The 18,391-nt window shown below is 36.1% G+C and overlaps 1 protein-coding gene across 1 annotated transcript in view; it reads right to left on the reverse strand.

Annotated features, from left to right (window-relative positions):
- Positions 1–18,391, reverse strand: part of CTDP1 (CTD phosphatase subunit 1) — a 101,030-nt gene that overhangs the window by 27,823 nt on the left and 54,816 nt on the right. Inside the window, exon 12 of the mRNA XM_030944127.1 lies at positions 3,856–4,034. Within this exon, the coding sequence (XP_030799987.1) occupies positions 3,856–4,034 (179 nt within the window). The remainder of the gene's footprint in view (positions 1–3,855; positions 4,035–18,391) is intronic.

Genomic DNA, 18,391 nt, shown 5'->3' on the forward strand with positions numbered 1-18,391 from the left:
GGGTTTCCTGCTCTGTTAAGGAGATATATTGGATCTCTCTGAAATAGAGTGAGATGCTCATTAAAATGCATTGAATACACTCAAGTAGGAAAACTGCATTTATTTACCAAATTACATCAAGGAACAACAATGAGCTGCTGCTCCTATCAAACATACTTTGATTGATTTGGGATTCATTATCTCATTGCCAAAATCAATAAATGGGCCGTATTTGCTTTCTGTAGTTTTCCAGCAACTGTAATTCTATGCAGAGATCTTATCCCCCTGAACAAGCTGCAAGATTCAACCTCACTCACCAATGCTTAACTGAAGTGCTGCCTCTGCAACACGAATCTATATGGAATAAGCTTTCAGGGAACAGTCTTTAAAATGAGAGATGTTCCTCTGTAATCCCATGGCCACTGACACGGCAGGCCCACAGCCAAAACCACAGTGCAGTTCTAGAAATGAACTGATCCTCTAGTTCTGGCCAATTACAATAATGAACTCTGCTTCTTACTGAGGGAGTCTGAACAAGAGATTTTCAAAAGGATCTCACTATTATGCATGGAAAACTCTAATGGCTCGAGAAATGTAAGTAAGTAGTTTAGAATAATGACATACCACAGAATTCAGATGACAAGTTTGAAACAATTATGTGGGAGAAGTTCTACCAATAAGAGCAAAATGAATTTGAATTTTCTTCAGACAAACAACACTTTCTAATTACCTGCAAACACAAGCAATTGTTTACTTTAGGATTTGCTCACTTAAGGTTAAGGTTAAATGTTTTCTTGAACATCCAAGCACTGACCACATATAGAAATTTTGATCCCCTTTCCTTTTGCAGTTAGACATCACTGCGTGTCCCCTTAAATAAAATCTATTCTAAGGGAAAGGAGATAATGAAAGATTTAGCTCTTAAAATTAACTTCACAACATGTATTTTTTTCTAGGGTGACCTTACACAGAAGCTCTTTAACAGACAGATTGCTTGATGATTAAGTGAGCTATGCTAATGCAACAAATGATCCAGGAGGTAGGAAATGATGACTTCAAATCACTAATACTTCTAATTTTAGACCGTACAGTTTTTCTATACTGTAAAAATCAAATCAACGGCACACTCACATCATCTAGAAAGGAATTCTGGAAGATTGTTCAGTGTAATAACATTACAACTTTACTAGTGAAACAATGCAATTAACTGCCTGGGTAAGAAAACAGAGGAACCATCATTCTTTGGCAAAATGGTTGAATTTCTACAATTATTTTGTCAGCCATAATTGAGATGTGTCACTGGCTATTAAAGGTACTTTTAAGAAGACTTTGACCACATACCAGATAGTTCTGTAATATGTTTTGAATGGTCTGTCACTGAAATTGTTTATGAAAAATATCCCAGACTATAACAAATCTGAGTCTGACAGCTTAGAAAGCACTGAGCTGTAAAAAAACTTAGGTCCCAAGATTCTCAAAGTAGAGTGTCTCAAGACTGGGAACTGGAATAAAGTTACAGTGACAATGAATACATTCATTCAACCAGGATAAAAGATGTCACCAACAAAATTTTGCACTGGAGTTTGCAGCAGTCTTTTCTGTCAGTAAGAAAGAAAGGCAAACTATAATTTCAGTCTTCTAGAAGAGTAGCTGTTCTAAGGAAGTACTATTATATTTGAAAGAAAACACTTAAGATTCAAAATATCACTGTTCCCTTTAAAATTCTAGTAAATGGGCACAGAAAAGATAGTTGTGGCATTTCTGAGGCTCTGAGCTCAATTTTCCTTGATTATGAATTAGCAATGGATCCAGAAGAAAGGCTTCATTTCCCCTCCAGTAGGAGCTATCAGTTTTCTCAAAGATTATTTTTTTCCTCCATGCTTGAGAATTTCAGAAGTGGCACCAATCAGAGAAATGATCAGGGTATTCTTTAAGTTTCAAGACTGAAGACTAACATAAAATGTAAGCACTAGTTTTTTTTTAAGCGTTATGGCTCCAGTGTCAGTAACTACTGGAAAAGTGTAGAGGAGCAGCAGAAACCTACAGTCTCTGTAGGCCTCATCTCTAATAGGAATGACCTGAGCCAGATCATAGGAGTACTGGATCATACGTGGACTGTTTCTTGTTCATCTTCTGTTTTTCAGAGACTGTTCTTGAGTTTCCCCTCTTATACAGTACCTTTTTAGCACATAAAAAACTTACTGAACATGAAAACATCAGTTTAAAGCTTCAAACTTAAAATGTAATTGGAATGACGGGCTCCTTTCTTATCAAGCAGAATTTCCTGCCTAGTAGACACTGGGTCAGCATCTGAACCAGCACTTTGTGAGTATGTTTTACAGCATGCCTATCAAGCTCAATAGTGAATACAATTTAGCAAACTGACAAGAAAACTCTTTAGAGGCGGAGAGAATAGAAAAGTTACTTAAGAAGCTGCTTAAAGACTTTATCCCATCAAGAACACTACTATGTCTATATAGTTTCTGAGTGAAGAAGTATTGCCAAGCTTATTTAAAAACCTTTCTGTATATGGAATAATACATAATTACAAATGCACTTGCTCTATCTTTTTACACCATAGTTATTTGGAGAATAGTTATTTAGCAATATTCCTTAATGTGACTCTTTCTTCCTTTTGGTTTCCAAAAACTGGTATATCTTCCACACAATGAAACATCACAGTATTAGGATGACTTAACAGTGACATGCCTTGCTGCTTCAAACTGTGTTCTAAAACATTCATCCTTTGCTTGTCTTTCCTCTTTCAAACTTCATTTGGGAGAAAATTTTTCTTCTATCCATTTGAGACAAACCAAATTCTCTAAACTTGCAGACATTTTTCTAAAGAAGTTCAATGATTAGAAATACCCATGATAAACTAAAAGGCCATGCAATTTTGTCCTGTACCCCTTCCTACAGCAACATTACTACCCCACTCAAAATCTCTCCAAAAACATTTATATATCACATTCTGTGGCAGTTTTTGCAGTTTCTCTCATACCTTCTTTGTGTGCTAGAACAAAGCTCAGAAAAGTTAAAATAATGTGAGTTGCTTACAACCTACTACTTATATTATCCTTATTAAGGAAAAAGTGTTAGAGCTTAAGTCTTATGGTTGGGAATTGAGTTTGGTTAGAGAGCAGAAAGGAACTACAACACACATCCGAGTCATCTGAGTCATGTTTTCACTTTCAGCACCCTATAGTACAAGATGATGACCCCTGCAAGTCTAAATTAAAATCTTATATTGCTTGGTCTAAATTGTTAAGCTTAAAAAGTATTAACAGGCTGCAAATTGAGAACCATTCATTAACATATTTAACATAAGCACTTAGCTTGTTAAGTTCTAGTATACTAGCAATTGGTTGATAGTCATTATCCAACAGTCAATGCTGGGACACTAAAATCAATTTTGAAGAAGAGACTAGCAAATTTAAATTTCTAAGTAGAAAAGCATCCTAACAACTTCATTGTTATGAATGACCAACATAAAACTGTCTCAAAAATTCAGGACAAAAAAAAAGCATAGCTTTACAAATCATGCTTTATTTTACTTAAAGTAACATTGCAGAGGACATGGGTCTATATCTGACACAGGACTGAGACAACTTTAAAAGAAGTGCAGTTCAGTTGCCCTCAGTTCTTTCTGAACAGGTGATACACTGGTTCTCAACAAGACATTTACTAAGACTACTTCCTACAATAAATCCCAAACCATTGCAGGTATAAGCATGACAGCTTCAGACACTTAGAAGAAAAAGTTACCTACATATAATTTAACATCAGTTGGCAAATACCAGATTGTAAGAAAGCATGCTGAATAGCACAAACACAATGAAACATCATGAACACTTTGTACATTTGAAAAATTCATACCTGGGTACACTGCCTGTTAAACTTCTTTCACTTGATGACGATGATGATGATCCAGGTCTCTGATCTGCCTTCTTCCCTAGAGTCTCTGTTGCACTAGTCTGAGGTTTTTCACCTTCCTCTTCTGGCTTTTTTTTTTCAGTATCACTTTCGTCACTGCCTTCTCCTAAGATGTCATCCACCTGCCAAAGAGTGGAGGAGTCAGTTTATCTTCCAGGAGACTACTCTGTATTAATCTTTCATAATCATTGGATCACTCTTAAATCATCATTAAGAATATGCTTCAAGTTTCCTTGGCCTTCTCTGTCAAAATTTAAATTAAACCCCAAGGTCTTCAACACAGCTTCTGTAACAACTCTAGCAATATTTTATTCCAATAAACTGTATTTATTCTATGCTTAGCTTAATGTAGATATACTCACATACATAATAGTCACACAAGAAACTATTAAAAAAAGAGCTGTCTTCTGAAATTAAAGGGATAGATGATTTATACTATTGTAACATACTGATGCATACTTTCTACTAGATACATTTTATATTATTATAACATATAGAATCACTTGGGCAGGGCATATTAAAATATCTTGTAAGAATTCTTACATTTACAGGTATTCCTTGATACATATATAATGGTAAAGAAGTCAATTTCTAAATAATACAGTATGAATGAAACAGAAAGTACAAATCCCATTTTAACCTGACTGCCTGATTGTGCTAATTAATAAGGACAATTCTATCAAAAGGTTTACATATTTTGTTAAATAATTGTTTGTCTTTTACTTTTGAAAAGTTACCATTTGACAATCCTCTAAAAACCTATGAATTTGCTGTGACAGGTCTGGCTTTGCTGAAACCATCACTAAAAGCAAATCATACTCATGAGCCACCCTAATGAGCTTCAAAAGGTTATAATCTCTTTGACTTAGCATTTAACCTTAGAAAGAGATGAAAACATAAGAAAATATAGGTGAAGATTCCCCCACTCTTTCAATTTTTGTGACTGGCAGAAGACATGGAAATAAGCCATGTGTGAGCATTTCTCTACTGATATTAAAGAATTTTTCCTACAAGCAGCTTATCTCAACATAAATTAAAATATGCTTCACTACTACTCTTTGTTCTCACTAATCCACATCAGCTTTATCAAGAAGAAAAGTATCTGCATATGAAAATGGACTAAAAATTTTTATGCTGTTTATTTGCTGCTTTTATACATATAATCCCAAAAACTAAAAGAAAGCTGTAAGAAAGTAATTTATATTTGGTCATTCATAAATGGACTTTCAATTTCCTTGTTTAGCTCATTAAAAGCAACTGCAAACCAGTTCAGCACATCTAAATCCAGATGGCAGTTTCAAGTATAAACTGTAGGAATTGCTGGGTCAAATCCAACAATGTTAGTCCAAAAACATTTTTCCTGTGAACGGAAGTTGTCGCATGCATGGCAAATAAGAATCATGGGATGCAATTAAAGGTCAGGGAGACTGAAAGCACTGCTAGAGCTAAGCCAATGGTGAACCAAGAAGAATGTGAAGTACACAGGATGAGGATTTTCTTGTATGTACAGAACACAGTTAAAGTCTCAAGTGTTTTAAGTGTTACAGTTTGGGATGGGATGGCAGGAAGACCCTGCCTGTATAGATTTGGTAGAAGACTCTCCAGGTAGCTGACATGGCCAGTAATTGACAGCACAGATCCACAGCTCTAACAGCTCCTTTCCTGCAAGTCTTTAACAGAAAAAATTACAGTCCTTCATTCCAAAAGCAATACTTCTCCAGAAAGTCTTATGTTTAAAACTATGTTCTCACTACAAAATATGTTAAGGTTTTCAAAGGATAAAGTTAGGCTGATAGACATGCAGTATTACAGATGCCTCTCTCAAACTGAAGTTTGATGGTATTTTAAAATATACTTTGTGTGAACAGTTTTGACAGACTAGCAGTCTAGTTATTGCCATGTCTGTTTCTTTCATCCTGTACAATGATAACATTATTTGTTTGAAATCTGAAATGCCATTTAATATTAGAATTACTAGAATTAGTTGTACACAAATATATGCCATTTCACAGAAATACATTGAATTAAAAAAAAATCATTGCATATGAAAATGATGTGGGATAGTCCCTACAAATCTCTAACTAGAAAGGCACCTAAACATGAATCCCTGCTTAATTATTGGCTAAATTGCAAATGTGCTGAAAAATATAAGTGTTACATCATCTTCTACAATTCTCAAAAGAAATGGAAAACAAACAGTATTTTCATTGAGGCAGTGAGAATTCAGTCCATGACACTTGAACAAGTTAACAGGCAAAAAAACTTCATTAGTATCTAAACACCAACTATCTATCTATACCTGAATATATATACACACACACGACCTGAATTTTGAATAAATAAGAAAGTTCAAAGAACAGAGGAAATTTTTAATCTGATTCAGAACATGACAGATACAGCTGTACCAAGAACCAACTATAGCTTCAGCTTATGTGATTGGATTTTATATGATTAATATAAATGCAACATATAACACTTCAGAAGAAAATGCCAGCTAATTCAAAATCTTACTGGTAAGATACAGTGAAAGGATGCTTACTGCTTTAGTACCCATAGCAGCTACCTTTGAAATACACTTTTATAACCCAGCAACAATGATTAACATTGAAAAAGAAAAATGATTCATCCCTTGAAAATGAAGTTGTTTAATTCAGCAAGAGAATCAAAAGCCTGGCAACTCTTAAACACTCAATTATAAAAGCCAGTAAAAGTCCTCATGTGACAAAGCCATTTTATTTCTCATTTAGGAGGAGCAGAGCATGCCCTCATGCAAAGTATGAAGACCAAAGAGCAATCAGATTTTTAGTCTCATTCTCCAATTAAGAGCCAAAATGAAGCTTTGCTAAAAGGGAAGTCAAAGCCTCCCACAGCACTAACCAGCCAGATCAGCCAAAAATGTTTTTACTCCAGAAGCTGAGTTTATACATTCAAAATTAATTTAGACTCCAAGAAAAACACGCACACAAAAAACTGCTATGAGCAACTTCAATTTTTCCTTAAATTAAGTTACAGGCAATGTTTTGATACAGCTTTATCAATATGACAGAGAACTATACATTTTTTGAAAGTAACAACTACATACACAGTAATGCAAACTACTTATTTAAAAACAAAAAGGAGCTGTGAATAAACTTTAATTCTTGTGTTTAAACTAGCAAGTGCTTTGGCATTTAAGTTCTAATAGAACTGAGAAGCTACCTTAGACAGCCAACAGAATAACACTTGCAACTGCTTAAAAGATCTCTTAAAAGTGGTACAATTGTCGGAAACACCTCTTTACTGGTATGGAACAAAATCTACAAAAAGAATAGGTTTGATAAACAGCAGTAAATTTTGTGCTCCAGTACTGCACAGAGGATATACACATTTCTGCCCCTCCCATCAGTCTTTCCAAAAAGACTTTTGCTCCAACTGATTGTGTAAGTTAAGGGAGAAATAGAAAAAAAAAACCTACCAAGTATTTACAGAGAATTCTTTAGGTCTATTTCTACTACCACAAAAACATCTGTTCATTGTAAGCAATGCAAGCAATTAGTATTGACAGGAAGTACAGCTAAAACTCAACTCCATTTCAGCACAAAACCTGTGTGTCCTGAGCATGTATTTGAGATTGTGTTGAATGTATTTTATTTTAGGAAGAACTGGCAAAAAATAATATAGTCTACTATTTGAATGTGTCAAAAGGTTTCAATATGTACCTTATATTCCCTCCGTGGTATATAAAGTCAAAAAATAACTCTAAAATGATCCTGTAATCTTTACCCCTGGCTCCCTTCCAACATTCCCTTCTGCTTTGTCCCTAACTATTTCTTTTTAGTACAGAAATTAGTTGACTACTTTAGAAACTTCAAAAGAGCAGCAAAATGAGAAGACAGAGGTAGAAAAAGGGACACTGAAAATTACAAACCAAGCAGCGCTTCCGAGCATGTGAAATTAACAGTGAATGGTGGTATTAGACTGTAAATCAAACTAGAGAGAGTGGTGGCTCCATCGTTCTGGAGCTGTGCACCGAACTTGCAAACCTTCCAGCGCTGAGGTGTGAAAACAAAACTGCTCTGTCTGCAGCCAAATAAATGTAAATAATACTGCAGAAGTTTATTACCTCCACACTATAAAGTAATTTGCAGGAATGAATACAGCACTGATAACTCTAAAGCAGGTGCAGTTATATTCCCATAACCCAGCTTGCAAGAGGTCACCCAACAGTGCTCTCTAGACAGCACACACAATCACTTGACAAATTATTGTGGCACAATCACAAATGCTTGTCCTCTCTTTCCTCAAGCTCCTCTAAGTGTACGCCAGGGATTTGGTAACGCAAGGAAAGGTTTATCAGGAGAGGGACAGAAGAACTGATATTTGTGCAATTGACTTGGAAAGTTCAACTGCTGGACACAAAAGAAGCACAATATGGCAAGGAAGAGAGAAAGGCCACGACAGGACTGGCAGAGCCCCTGCACAAGCAGCAGCCAGAAAGTGAAGTGCTGGTTCACTTAACTTTCACAGGTAGTCCTTTAATTTCAAATCCCACTGGGTTCTGTGCTAAACAGCATAATACAGATGTTACCCACATGTCAAACTTAAGCAAGATCAGGTACTAATTATGCAACTTTATATGTCAGAGTAAAGTTTCTGTGATAGCTGCCTACTTGAATACTATCTTCTACTGAACATGGCATTAATCTAGTTTTTATGTATATGTGTTCCATTGTACCCTTGATAAAAACAGCTGAGTTCAACAATATATCTATAGTCTTAATAGACTATATTTAATATATATAATAGTCTTAATTTCTAGTGAAGCAAAACAGCAAAATCGAAGTGTAAAGAAATATAATAGTACTTAAAGACAGAGCTCAATCGAAATTCCAAAACAGAACAAATCTTTCCTAGAATAAGAAAAAATACCTGAAGTCAAGTGAATTTGTACTAATGATCATAGATCAGCAGTTATTTACTCTGCAAATAAATTTAACAAAGAATCTGGTTGTAATGGTGTAAAATGGTTTTATGACAAGCTTTCAGAATAGACAAATAGTTTCAAAATAAGGGAATGTGTTTTTCTTTGCAATTTTTATCATTTACTATATTTATATTCATAATCATTTTTGTAGCTACCTTTCAACAAAAAGACACTCCCAGTGATATTTACCAGTAGCTTCTTCATTTGCAATTAAAGAAACACTACAACATTTTACTGTCTTTTTGTAATAGAAAAGTATTAATTAAAGACATTACTGCTTTGTTCCTCAGCAGCTGGAGTTCCAGAATAAGAAAGCTTCACACTCAAAAAGTATAATTTAGAATACATTTTGCTTTTCTAAATACTTTATGGTATATTTTTGAGTGGGAGGTGATTACCTTTTTCTTCTATTAAAGGGCACTAACCATGGGTAGCTTTTTTTAGTTTAGGCAGTAAACAGATTTTTCATTTATATTCCAAGTCAGGCCTTTAGAATGAGAACAAAACCAAACCTGTAACTTGTGCTTCCTGGCACTTGTGGTCTGGAATTATTTTCACCTACTGTTATCAAACCGCACATAGAAATATTAGCAGCTCCTGGTAATAACCTTCCAGTTTCAGGATGAAAAGCAATTATGTGAGAAGAAAAAGCCTTGGCTCGATGCTGAGCATAGCTGCTATGCTCAAACTTGAAAACCAGCAATTTAAAAACACCATGTGGAATTTACTTACAAGGAGCCCCACTGCAATCCCTGGAGGCTGCACAGGAACCCTGAAGGGAAATGAAGTGGCAGCGCAGCCCCAATAGCTGAAGTTCCCAATGCTGCTGACAGCACTGGCTACAATGCCATCACAAGTTTTAATTGCAGCCCTGGGCTGCTAAAGGCAGATCTGAACATCTAAAGACTGTGCTCCTAAAAGGCAGACCTGAAGGGAAAAAACCAAAACCCACTGCCTCTGATAATGTGACCACTTAACCTCTGCAAATGAAAAGGCAAGGTAATTGCAACTACAACTGCACAATTCACTATATTTGGGCTTTACTACTGCAATTAATACTTTGGAATGAAATAAAATGTCACTTAGAAATTGCATACCAATACTGTTATTAAAAAGCACTAATAACAATCCTGTATCCTTGCTTATGATTGAATGCGATTGATTCTTCAAATAATCCCATTTAAAATTTTGAATTTCCCACCTAGAGAGCAATGTCTAGATTTGAGTGGAAACTTCGCAAACATTCTTAAGATGCCTAGAACAAATATGTGAAACTGCTAAAAGAAGCACAAGGTGCAATCCTTCCTTGATAATTAAGGTGCATCGAGTGCTGACTTAAGGATTCCAAAGTCTTTCTAAAACATAAATTTTGCTATGGAACAAGGGGAACAGCTTTCAGCTGAAAGAGGAGAGATTTAGATTAGATATTAGGAGGAATTCTTCCCCGTGAGGATGGTGAATCACTGGAACAGCCCAGAGAAGCTGTGGATGCCATACCCCTGGGAGTGTTCAAGGCCAGGCTGGATGGAGTTCAGTGCAACCTGATCTAGTGGAAGGTGCTCCTGGCCATGGCAGGGAAGTTGGAACAATATAATCTAAGTCCCTTCCAATCCAAACCATTATATGATTCTCTGATTATTAGTATAATGAAAACTGCTTTTTTTCATTAAATTGGTAACACTTCACTGGTGCTGGAAAGAGGAAAAATGCTGGAAAGAGGAAAAAACCCATTCCTAACTACTAATTTGTGAAATTTAAATTAAATTCACATGGACTAGAAGTTACTGATTTTAATATTAACAATTTTTTTAATTCAAAGACTCTAAAGAGAAAATGTCTCAAGGGAGACAATACAATCATTTATCCAAAGCCTTTCTGAGTCAGGGACATCACTGGAGCCTGGGAGCTATGGCTTTTTCCGATTATAAAGGCATCCATAACTCTAATCTTCCTTTCCTTTATTCTGTTTTCAAAAGAAATTCTTTGCCAAAAGATTGTTAAACAGCAATAGGCCTGTAAATCTTCACTGTAATTTTTTTCAAAGGGTGAAGTCCAAGATTAAAAAAAAAATTAATAATACCTGTGGGGCCAGAATACAGTTATTCACCTATCCAGGAAGACAGACTCAATGAGAACCACTGAAAAACAAGAACAGCATTTCAACTCCACCTTCCCTGCCCATCAGCTTATGGCTGGGATGGAGAGGAGACAGCCTGAGCCCACTGGAGGCAGCAAGTGTGGAGCCCTCTGTTCCTTTGGCTGCAGCATTTCTGAAACAATGACACTCCAGCATACATAAGAGCTCCATGGCTGCTAAATGCAATGATTCCTCAATTTAGACTGCTGAAAATATCCATGCCAAAATTCCAGAAAAGGCTCCAACAATGTAAGTTAAGGGTCAGTGAGTAAGAGCATGATCTACAACTACCCTTCAGAGAAAGAATGTGTTTTTAGTCTGTTACCGACCATTATTTATGAAAAGTTCTGGCCTTAGGTAAGGCAAAAAAGCAAGTAGTTGGAAGAGGTTTGTCCTGGGGTTCTTTGCAGGGAAGCAATCCTCTGCTGACATGGGGAACAGGACACTGCCTCCCCAGCAGCAAAGGACTTTTCAGGTCACTCACAAGCTATAAGCAACTGTGGCTTGCACCATGACTTTACTGCACATAAAAGAATCCACTTAGTTTGACATCACAAATGTTTTTCCTAATTTGGAAAAGTCTAATAATTTTAAACTTAGTTTTAATCTTAATTTTTTCTTCTGTATATGAAAACTTTTCATTTCATTTTTTTCCTTGGTGAACTGAAAAGCTTTTTTTATGTTTATTCCTACCAGCCAAATGTTTAGGTACAGTTAACTGAGAAGCAAGATATTGCCACTCATGTCTTCAAAGAAGTGAGCCAGTATTTCAGCATGCTTTTGAGAGGTGATATTAGGGCATAATACCTGTGAACAATTAAACTTTCCTACAATAGACACAGTCTGTATTAAGAGATTTGGGCTGAATTTAAGTTGCTTTGAAACAAAAAAATTTGTTATTACAAAGATGCCAATGGAAGGACAAGCTGTCTGAATTAGGTTAAGTTGTCCCTCAGTACATAAAATTTAAGGGAGAATGTGTGATGTAACTCAGTCCCATTTTTTCTGAATAACCTCAGAAGAACTTGTCTTTCACATTCTGTCTCATCTGCTATTTTTTCTTTAGCATTAGAGCACTTTTTTCTCCTTTCAAATTTTTGACTCAATTTTTAGAGTCACACAATGCTTTTATGCAAGTGTCCAATACCCCTTTGTCTCCAACATTTCAAAGGCAGATTTCACTGCTCTCTACCAGAATAACCACTGGCTCATTGGAGCAGGTGATGAATCAGAAATATCAGAAGTGACTAGTCTTGTTCATGATTTAACAGAAGAAGCACACTTCCTCTATTTAAATCTCCATACACTGAGAACTACCTTTGTCCTATCTTGATTTTGATAAAGGCATACTTCAGGTTAGAATATCAAACCTGGCAGCGTTATTATATCTACTTTGGTAGATTGAGAAACAATTGCTCTAAACAGTTTAAGGAATATTACCAAACCCTAGAAAAAAGCTTTTATGAGATTTCCTTCCCATATAATTCATTTAGAGATTGATTTGTATGTCCTGGATGACTACATATAAATTAAAATTCATCCTGCTGAAACCAAAGCTGGTCAGAAAAAGCTTTACATTTATTTCCTTGCTTGTTGTGTGACATCTCAGAGACAACAGCAGCTTAGTGACCTTCAACTGCTTTTTAAAACTGCGTTACTGCTTAGCTACACCACTTCCCTGTCCCACTTCATTTCATGTCTACATTAACACACAAGCAGTAACAGTACATCACAGCAGGAAAAAGCAGCTGCAAAGGGACTTGGGAGACAGATCTCTTTAAATGTGTAGCCACAACCTGAATAGCAGAAGACTGCAACAGAATGGCCTGGAGAAGTTATGTTAAAGTATTACCATATGCTCTTTTGTGGCCAATACAGAATTTCATAATCTGATGAACTGAACCACGTGCTTCTGCTGCAGCCTATTGGTACTATCAGCAAATTCTCTCCAGAAGAGTCAAATTTGTGTCACTGGGCCATATTTCAAGTTTACCTCTACCTGAAAGTCTTAAAAAACAAAACAAAAAAACCCTGCAACAGAACAGAAACTCAAACTGCATGCTCAAGTTCAAGGGTCACATATTACTAAGTGTCCTGATTTCACTTCAGGCAAACCTTCACCTTAAAGAAATGAGGCAGTGAGTGAGTCCCCAGGTGATAGTCTGTTGCACTCAAATTCTGTTTGAGTCTTTCTGTAGAAATAAGCACTATCTAAATATCCAGAGACTGGAATACCTAGAGATTCTGTTGATACTATACAAACAGAATACTAATGTACAGAAATTCCTGGAGGGAAGAGAAAGGAACAAGGAGAAAATTCTTATAAAAATGCATCTTCAGTATACTTTAATTTACAGAAACTAGCAAGTCTGCAATATGAATGAAGACTAACATCACTGTAGTATTTTCCCAACCAACAAAAAAGGCCTGATAAAGACTAGAAGTATCCATACCTGTTCCCATTTTGTTTAACACAGGTGGACATTTCAGGGATTTCAGCTCACTGCATGCATGTGTCCCTACAGCTCTTATCTTGCAAAACTTTATAGCAACAGGTTAAAAAGCTGTAACAACCTACAGCTATACTGCTCACCTGTTTTAAAACAAGACAGCATCACACTTTTTGTTCTCAAAGCTACTCTTTCTTTAAAGTAGAAAGTATGCTTTGCTGATAAACAGCAAAGAACAGCTTTGTCTTATAATTTTGCAAGACTCTAAGATCTGTCAGTCTGGCTATTAACTGAAGAACAGTTTTGCCAGAAGTTGTCATAACTTTCTTCTTATTCCTAGAGATTTAGCAAGAGACATACACAATCTAGTTTTCTTTAAAAATAAATTAATCTAATTTGCTAATGAAAGAACACTTGCACAAGTTGTTTAAATACAGTCACAAAACACCACTGACATATTAGGTTAGAAATCCTAACATCCTGTTAAAAATGACACATGGCAATTTAAGAGGGCACAGATCTAGACTCTGAGTGATCTTTTCTGACACTTCACTGCCAAGGGGAAACATCAGTAGGAAGCTGCTAATGAAATGCTGAGGGCAACATGATAGCAGTATGTTACTATCAAGGAATTTTGCAATTTCTGAGCTCCTAACCTGGTTTTATATTATTTAGGTTATATAAAGACATAGAAATTTGAGTAAAAATAATTTAGCACAAAAATACTTAGTCTGCTTGTACAGCTTCTAATCAGTCCCTCAGAGCAAGCCTTTTTTGGACATAAACTTCATTTTACAACTATTTTTTGAACACCAAAATGCCATCCCTTGACCTCCTGACAGTATCTGCTCTCATGAAGTTTCACTTAAAAACACAAAAGAATCTATGGATGCTAAACACATCTACTGCAGTGATCCCCTCCAGGAGCATTTTGTAGAGGTCAGCATACTGATGGCCCCAACCTAGTAAACAATGGGATTCCTGGGCACCTAGCCAGCATGAAGTATCATCTACTGCTAAAACTCACTTGCACTCTGGCCCAGCTGATAAGCTTCAGATGCAGAGAGGCAGCTCTAAACAGGTATGGACAGGTTTCCTCCATTAATGCAACTTGATGACTGCCCAAATGGTTTTTGAAAGCAAATGGGACAGATCTCAACTTATACTCACTATTTTTTCTGGAAATACCTGCTGAACTGGTGGATGGAATTTAAAATGGTAATTTTTTTTAATTAATAATGTGATCCAGTTTTTTTTTTTTTCCTAATAACGCGATCCAGGGGTTTTTTTCCTAATAATGTGATCCAGGTTTTTGCAGCCTGAATTTCTAAACAGAAAATCTCAGCTTTTATGAAAGAAGTACTAGGACACTAATCTACATATTCTCTTTCAAGTCATCCTCAAAGGCATTAGTTAATAGCATAGCCAACCTGCAAATACACTTAGCACATTATCCTTGAAAACTGCTGAGAAACATTTAGGGCTTAACCCATTTGGTTATTCCATTACAATGAGAAAACAAAGAGTGGGAGGAAACTTGATTTGAACTAATTTCCAAACACTTCAACCTGAATTACAGATTATTTAAACTACCTTAGAGACACTAATGTGCTTCAGCTCAAAGGCAAATGCTAAACTTCTGAAATGCTGCAGCCAGAAATGCACTCTTACTGCATAGTCATGATCAGAAAACGTTGAAGAACAACAGCGATAAATATGGAATTTACTTCAGAAAATATAAGAACCCAAGCAATCCTCACCCTAAAAAGAAGATACATAAAAGCATAAAAAGAGTTGCTGATACAATGTGCACACCACTCTCCCATTTTTTGCATCTCAACTTTCAAAGCTTTCTCTCAATGAATCCTTGTTATCACATATTTTAACAATGTTCTCTCTTAGCACACTTGGGTTTCACCATCCCAAGATTAACTGAAAGCATACCTTTTGCTTAGAGAGACTGAATATTCATCACTACACACATATTTCAGAGAAAAATAAGGTTTTTTTTTTGTTTTCAGAGGTTGAACTCTTACTTATTTTTCAACAGGATATAAAGCTGTTCAGAAGTCACAGTCTAAGTGAAATTGAAAACATCATGGTGAGAACAAAAGACAGACAAAAAACTGCTTTCATTTACCTGCATGCACAAGCTTTCTGCAGTTATCACAGCTACAAAGGTACTCAAACTATTGATTTGCAGAGCAACTGGGATACAGTAGGGCTTACTAGCTCAAAACCACTGCTATAAAAACACTGATACGTTGTATTCAGTATAGATTTATTCACACACACTATGAACAAACCCACCCCTAAGATGGGTAAGCCAGCTTGGATCTGCCTTGACTTGCTAATTTTAACTTAGCATTAGCAGACATCAGCTGGCTTCATGAAGCATTATTTGTCAGTGAACTTCCCTCTTCAATAAGCCTGATTAGCTTGCTTTTATTATTACAAGAACCAAGAGATAGTTATCAATGTGCTCAAGCTAACAAAACCACCTCAAATAATAAGCATTGGAGAAAACCATGGTTTTATGAGAAATTTAAGGATGACAGTGAAGACAGCCGTTTTGAACCAGTTTCTACTGAACTGGGCAATTAGACTGCTTGACTCTGTACAGACAAGCATGTAGCTTTTAAGCGAAGTAGTGCTGAAATATGAGCACTGTATATGTGGAAGCATCCTGCATAGCAAGCCTACTCAATAGGAAGAATAAGGCATGCAGTAAGTTAAGGAAAAAGAAAAGAAGCAATCCATAATACAGTGAAAGATAAGCCCAGATGAAGAGTGGTCTGTTTCTACAACAAGCTCAATATTAAGGTGACTGAATACAAAGCAGGTTCTGATATGATCTCTGTATCATGGTATGATAGCTATATCCAGTCCTCAATACCTCTGGGATGAAGCAAGTTTGATGTTGGAGCATTGAAATATCTGGGATAGGCAGCTGTCTGTGTTCATCTCTGAGAAAGCAGCATCATCATATTTACTGCAAGGAGTGACAGGCAATATTGTCCAGAGCTGACTGTGACCCATGGCAATTAGAACGTGCAAGCTCATATACAAACCCTATAACAACACAGAGCAACAATGGTGTTCTCTCAAGATCTCAAATTAATGCCACTGCTGTAGACACGAAAAACTTACTGCAGCACAGCCATACAGGGAATTATTTGTTTCACAACTCATTCCTGCAGAGAGTTTTGTACATCAGTAGGGGGCTCTAGTTTTGTAGCTTTTCCTAACCTCTGTTAAAGTTGTTCATGGAATGGAAATAGTGGTGCTGACACAGGAGCTAGAACACTTGGAGCTGAAGGACTATCACACAGAGTAGCTGTATTCAGTGTGCCTGAAGCTGGCACCTAAAAGAAAAAAAAACTACCAAAGCAGAGATGTTTTCCCTTGAAAATGTCTCTGAAGAAGCAAATGCAATTATTAAAGTTAGTATAAGTTAAGTTATTAGTATAAGTTAAGTATTAGTATAAGTTAAATTTAACAGGAAGTCACCTTATGATAACTGATCAAGATCAGCTGATCAAAAAGTAATGGTACAAACTGAACTGTCCTTCAATGCTGTATGTAGAAATAACCCTGCCTTTGTGCTACCAAAATGGATTTGCATTTCTATCACCCCAGAACTTCAACCACAAATTAAGTTTGCTAGCAGACTAGCATTATGCAAATGTTTGCAAAGATTCTTCACAGCATTTAACATACATTATGCTATACTGCATATCTATATTTCTTTCTATGTTGAAATACAAGTATCAGAAGATCTTGATAAAACAAAAAAAAAGCTATGAAAAAAACAGTTCAGACTTAGACTGGGACTTGAGCAGACACCTTTAAATATCCCTCACAGAGAGTAACAGCTCAAATTTAAATGTAAAAACATGTTAGACTCGTGATGAGGCTCAATCAGGCCCTCTATGCAGCTGCTCAGAATTATGTGAGGGATCAGCTTGCAAATTGTTTAACATGGCTCATGCATCTCATTTTTAACTGTGGCCAATTAGTGTTGACAGCCTAGCTGCATTTCATTTAGCATATGGAGGTAGATGTATATGTTAAAATAAGGTTACTGAACTCTATTTAAAGAGGTTTTTCCCCATTTTCTTGAGTAAACAAACAGCTGAAAAAAGCTTTCAGCTTCTCCTTACTAAGGCCAGGCCACAGGTAGTACTCTGTGCTACCAGAGTCGGTTGAAAAACCTTCACAGAATGTATGGAAAAGCCTTTTTCCCTACAGAATAAACCAACACCTTGTATATACATTCTAGAGTGGAAGCTTTATAGAACTACTATCCATTTCATATGGAGTAACATTAGAATAACACATCTGCTATAAAATCAGGCATAGTTTAAAAGCCAGAAATCATTAATATCTGCAGTATCACAGAGCTCAGGATTTATCCTTATTTGCCTAATATTTTTTACTTTATGCTTAACAGAATGATAGCAACATGGAAAAAGAAGCATCTCTCCTAAAAACCCAAGCTTACAATGAAACAATATTGTGAACACCTTTGGGAGAGTGGCAGAGGATCTGAATCAACTGTTGATTGAATCAGGAAAGTATGAAGAGTATGTAAGATGGCAGAAGCATCTTTGCTGGCAAGTAAATCAGATGAATCTTGGGCTAACTAAGTTTTGCCTGGATTTCCCTGTTTTTCTATTGACAATCCATCAATCTGAGTACTTTGAGTTTTATCAGATTCTTCAAGAAGAAGCTAGTGCTGAAGCAAGCATGTCTACTTATTTAGTTGATGTCCACTTGGTGCAGCCCATTACTAATATCTATTGTAGCACAAGTATTCGTACTTAGCTTATGAATAAAGTAGGCATAATAAAAATGAAGTCTCAATAAAAAAGAGGGAATGGCCTGAAGTCATGTCAGGGGAGGTTTGGGTTGGATATCAGAAAAGGG

Source organism: Camarhynchus parvulus, chromosome 2 (genome assembly GCF_901933205.1).
Source record: "Camarhynchus parvulus chromosome 2, STF_HiC, whole genome shotgun sequence".
NCBI classification, from domain to species: domain Eukaryota; kingdom Metazoa; phylum Chordata; class Aves; order Passeriformes; family Thraupidae; genus Camarhynchus; species Camarhynchus parvulus.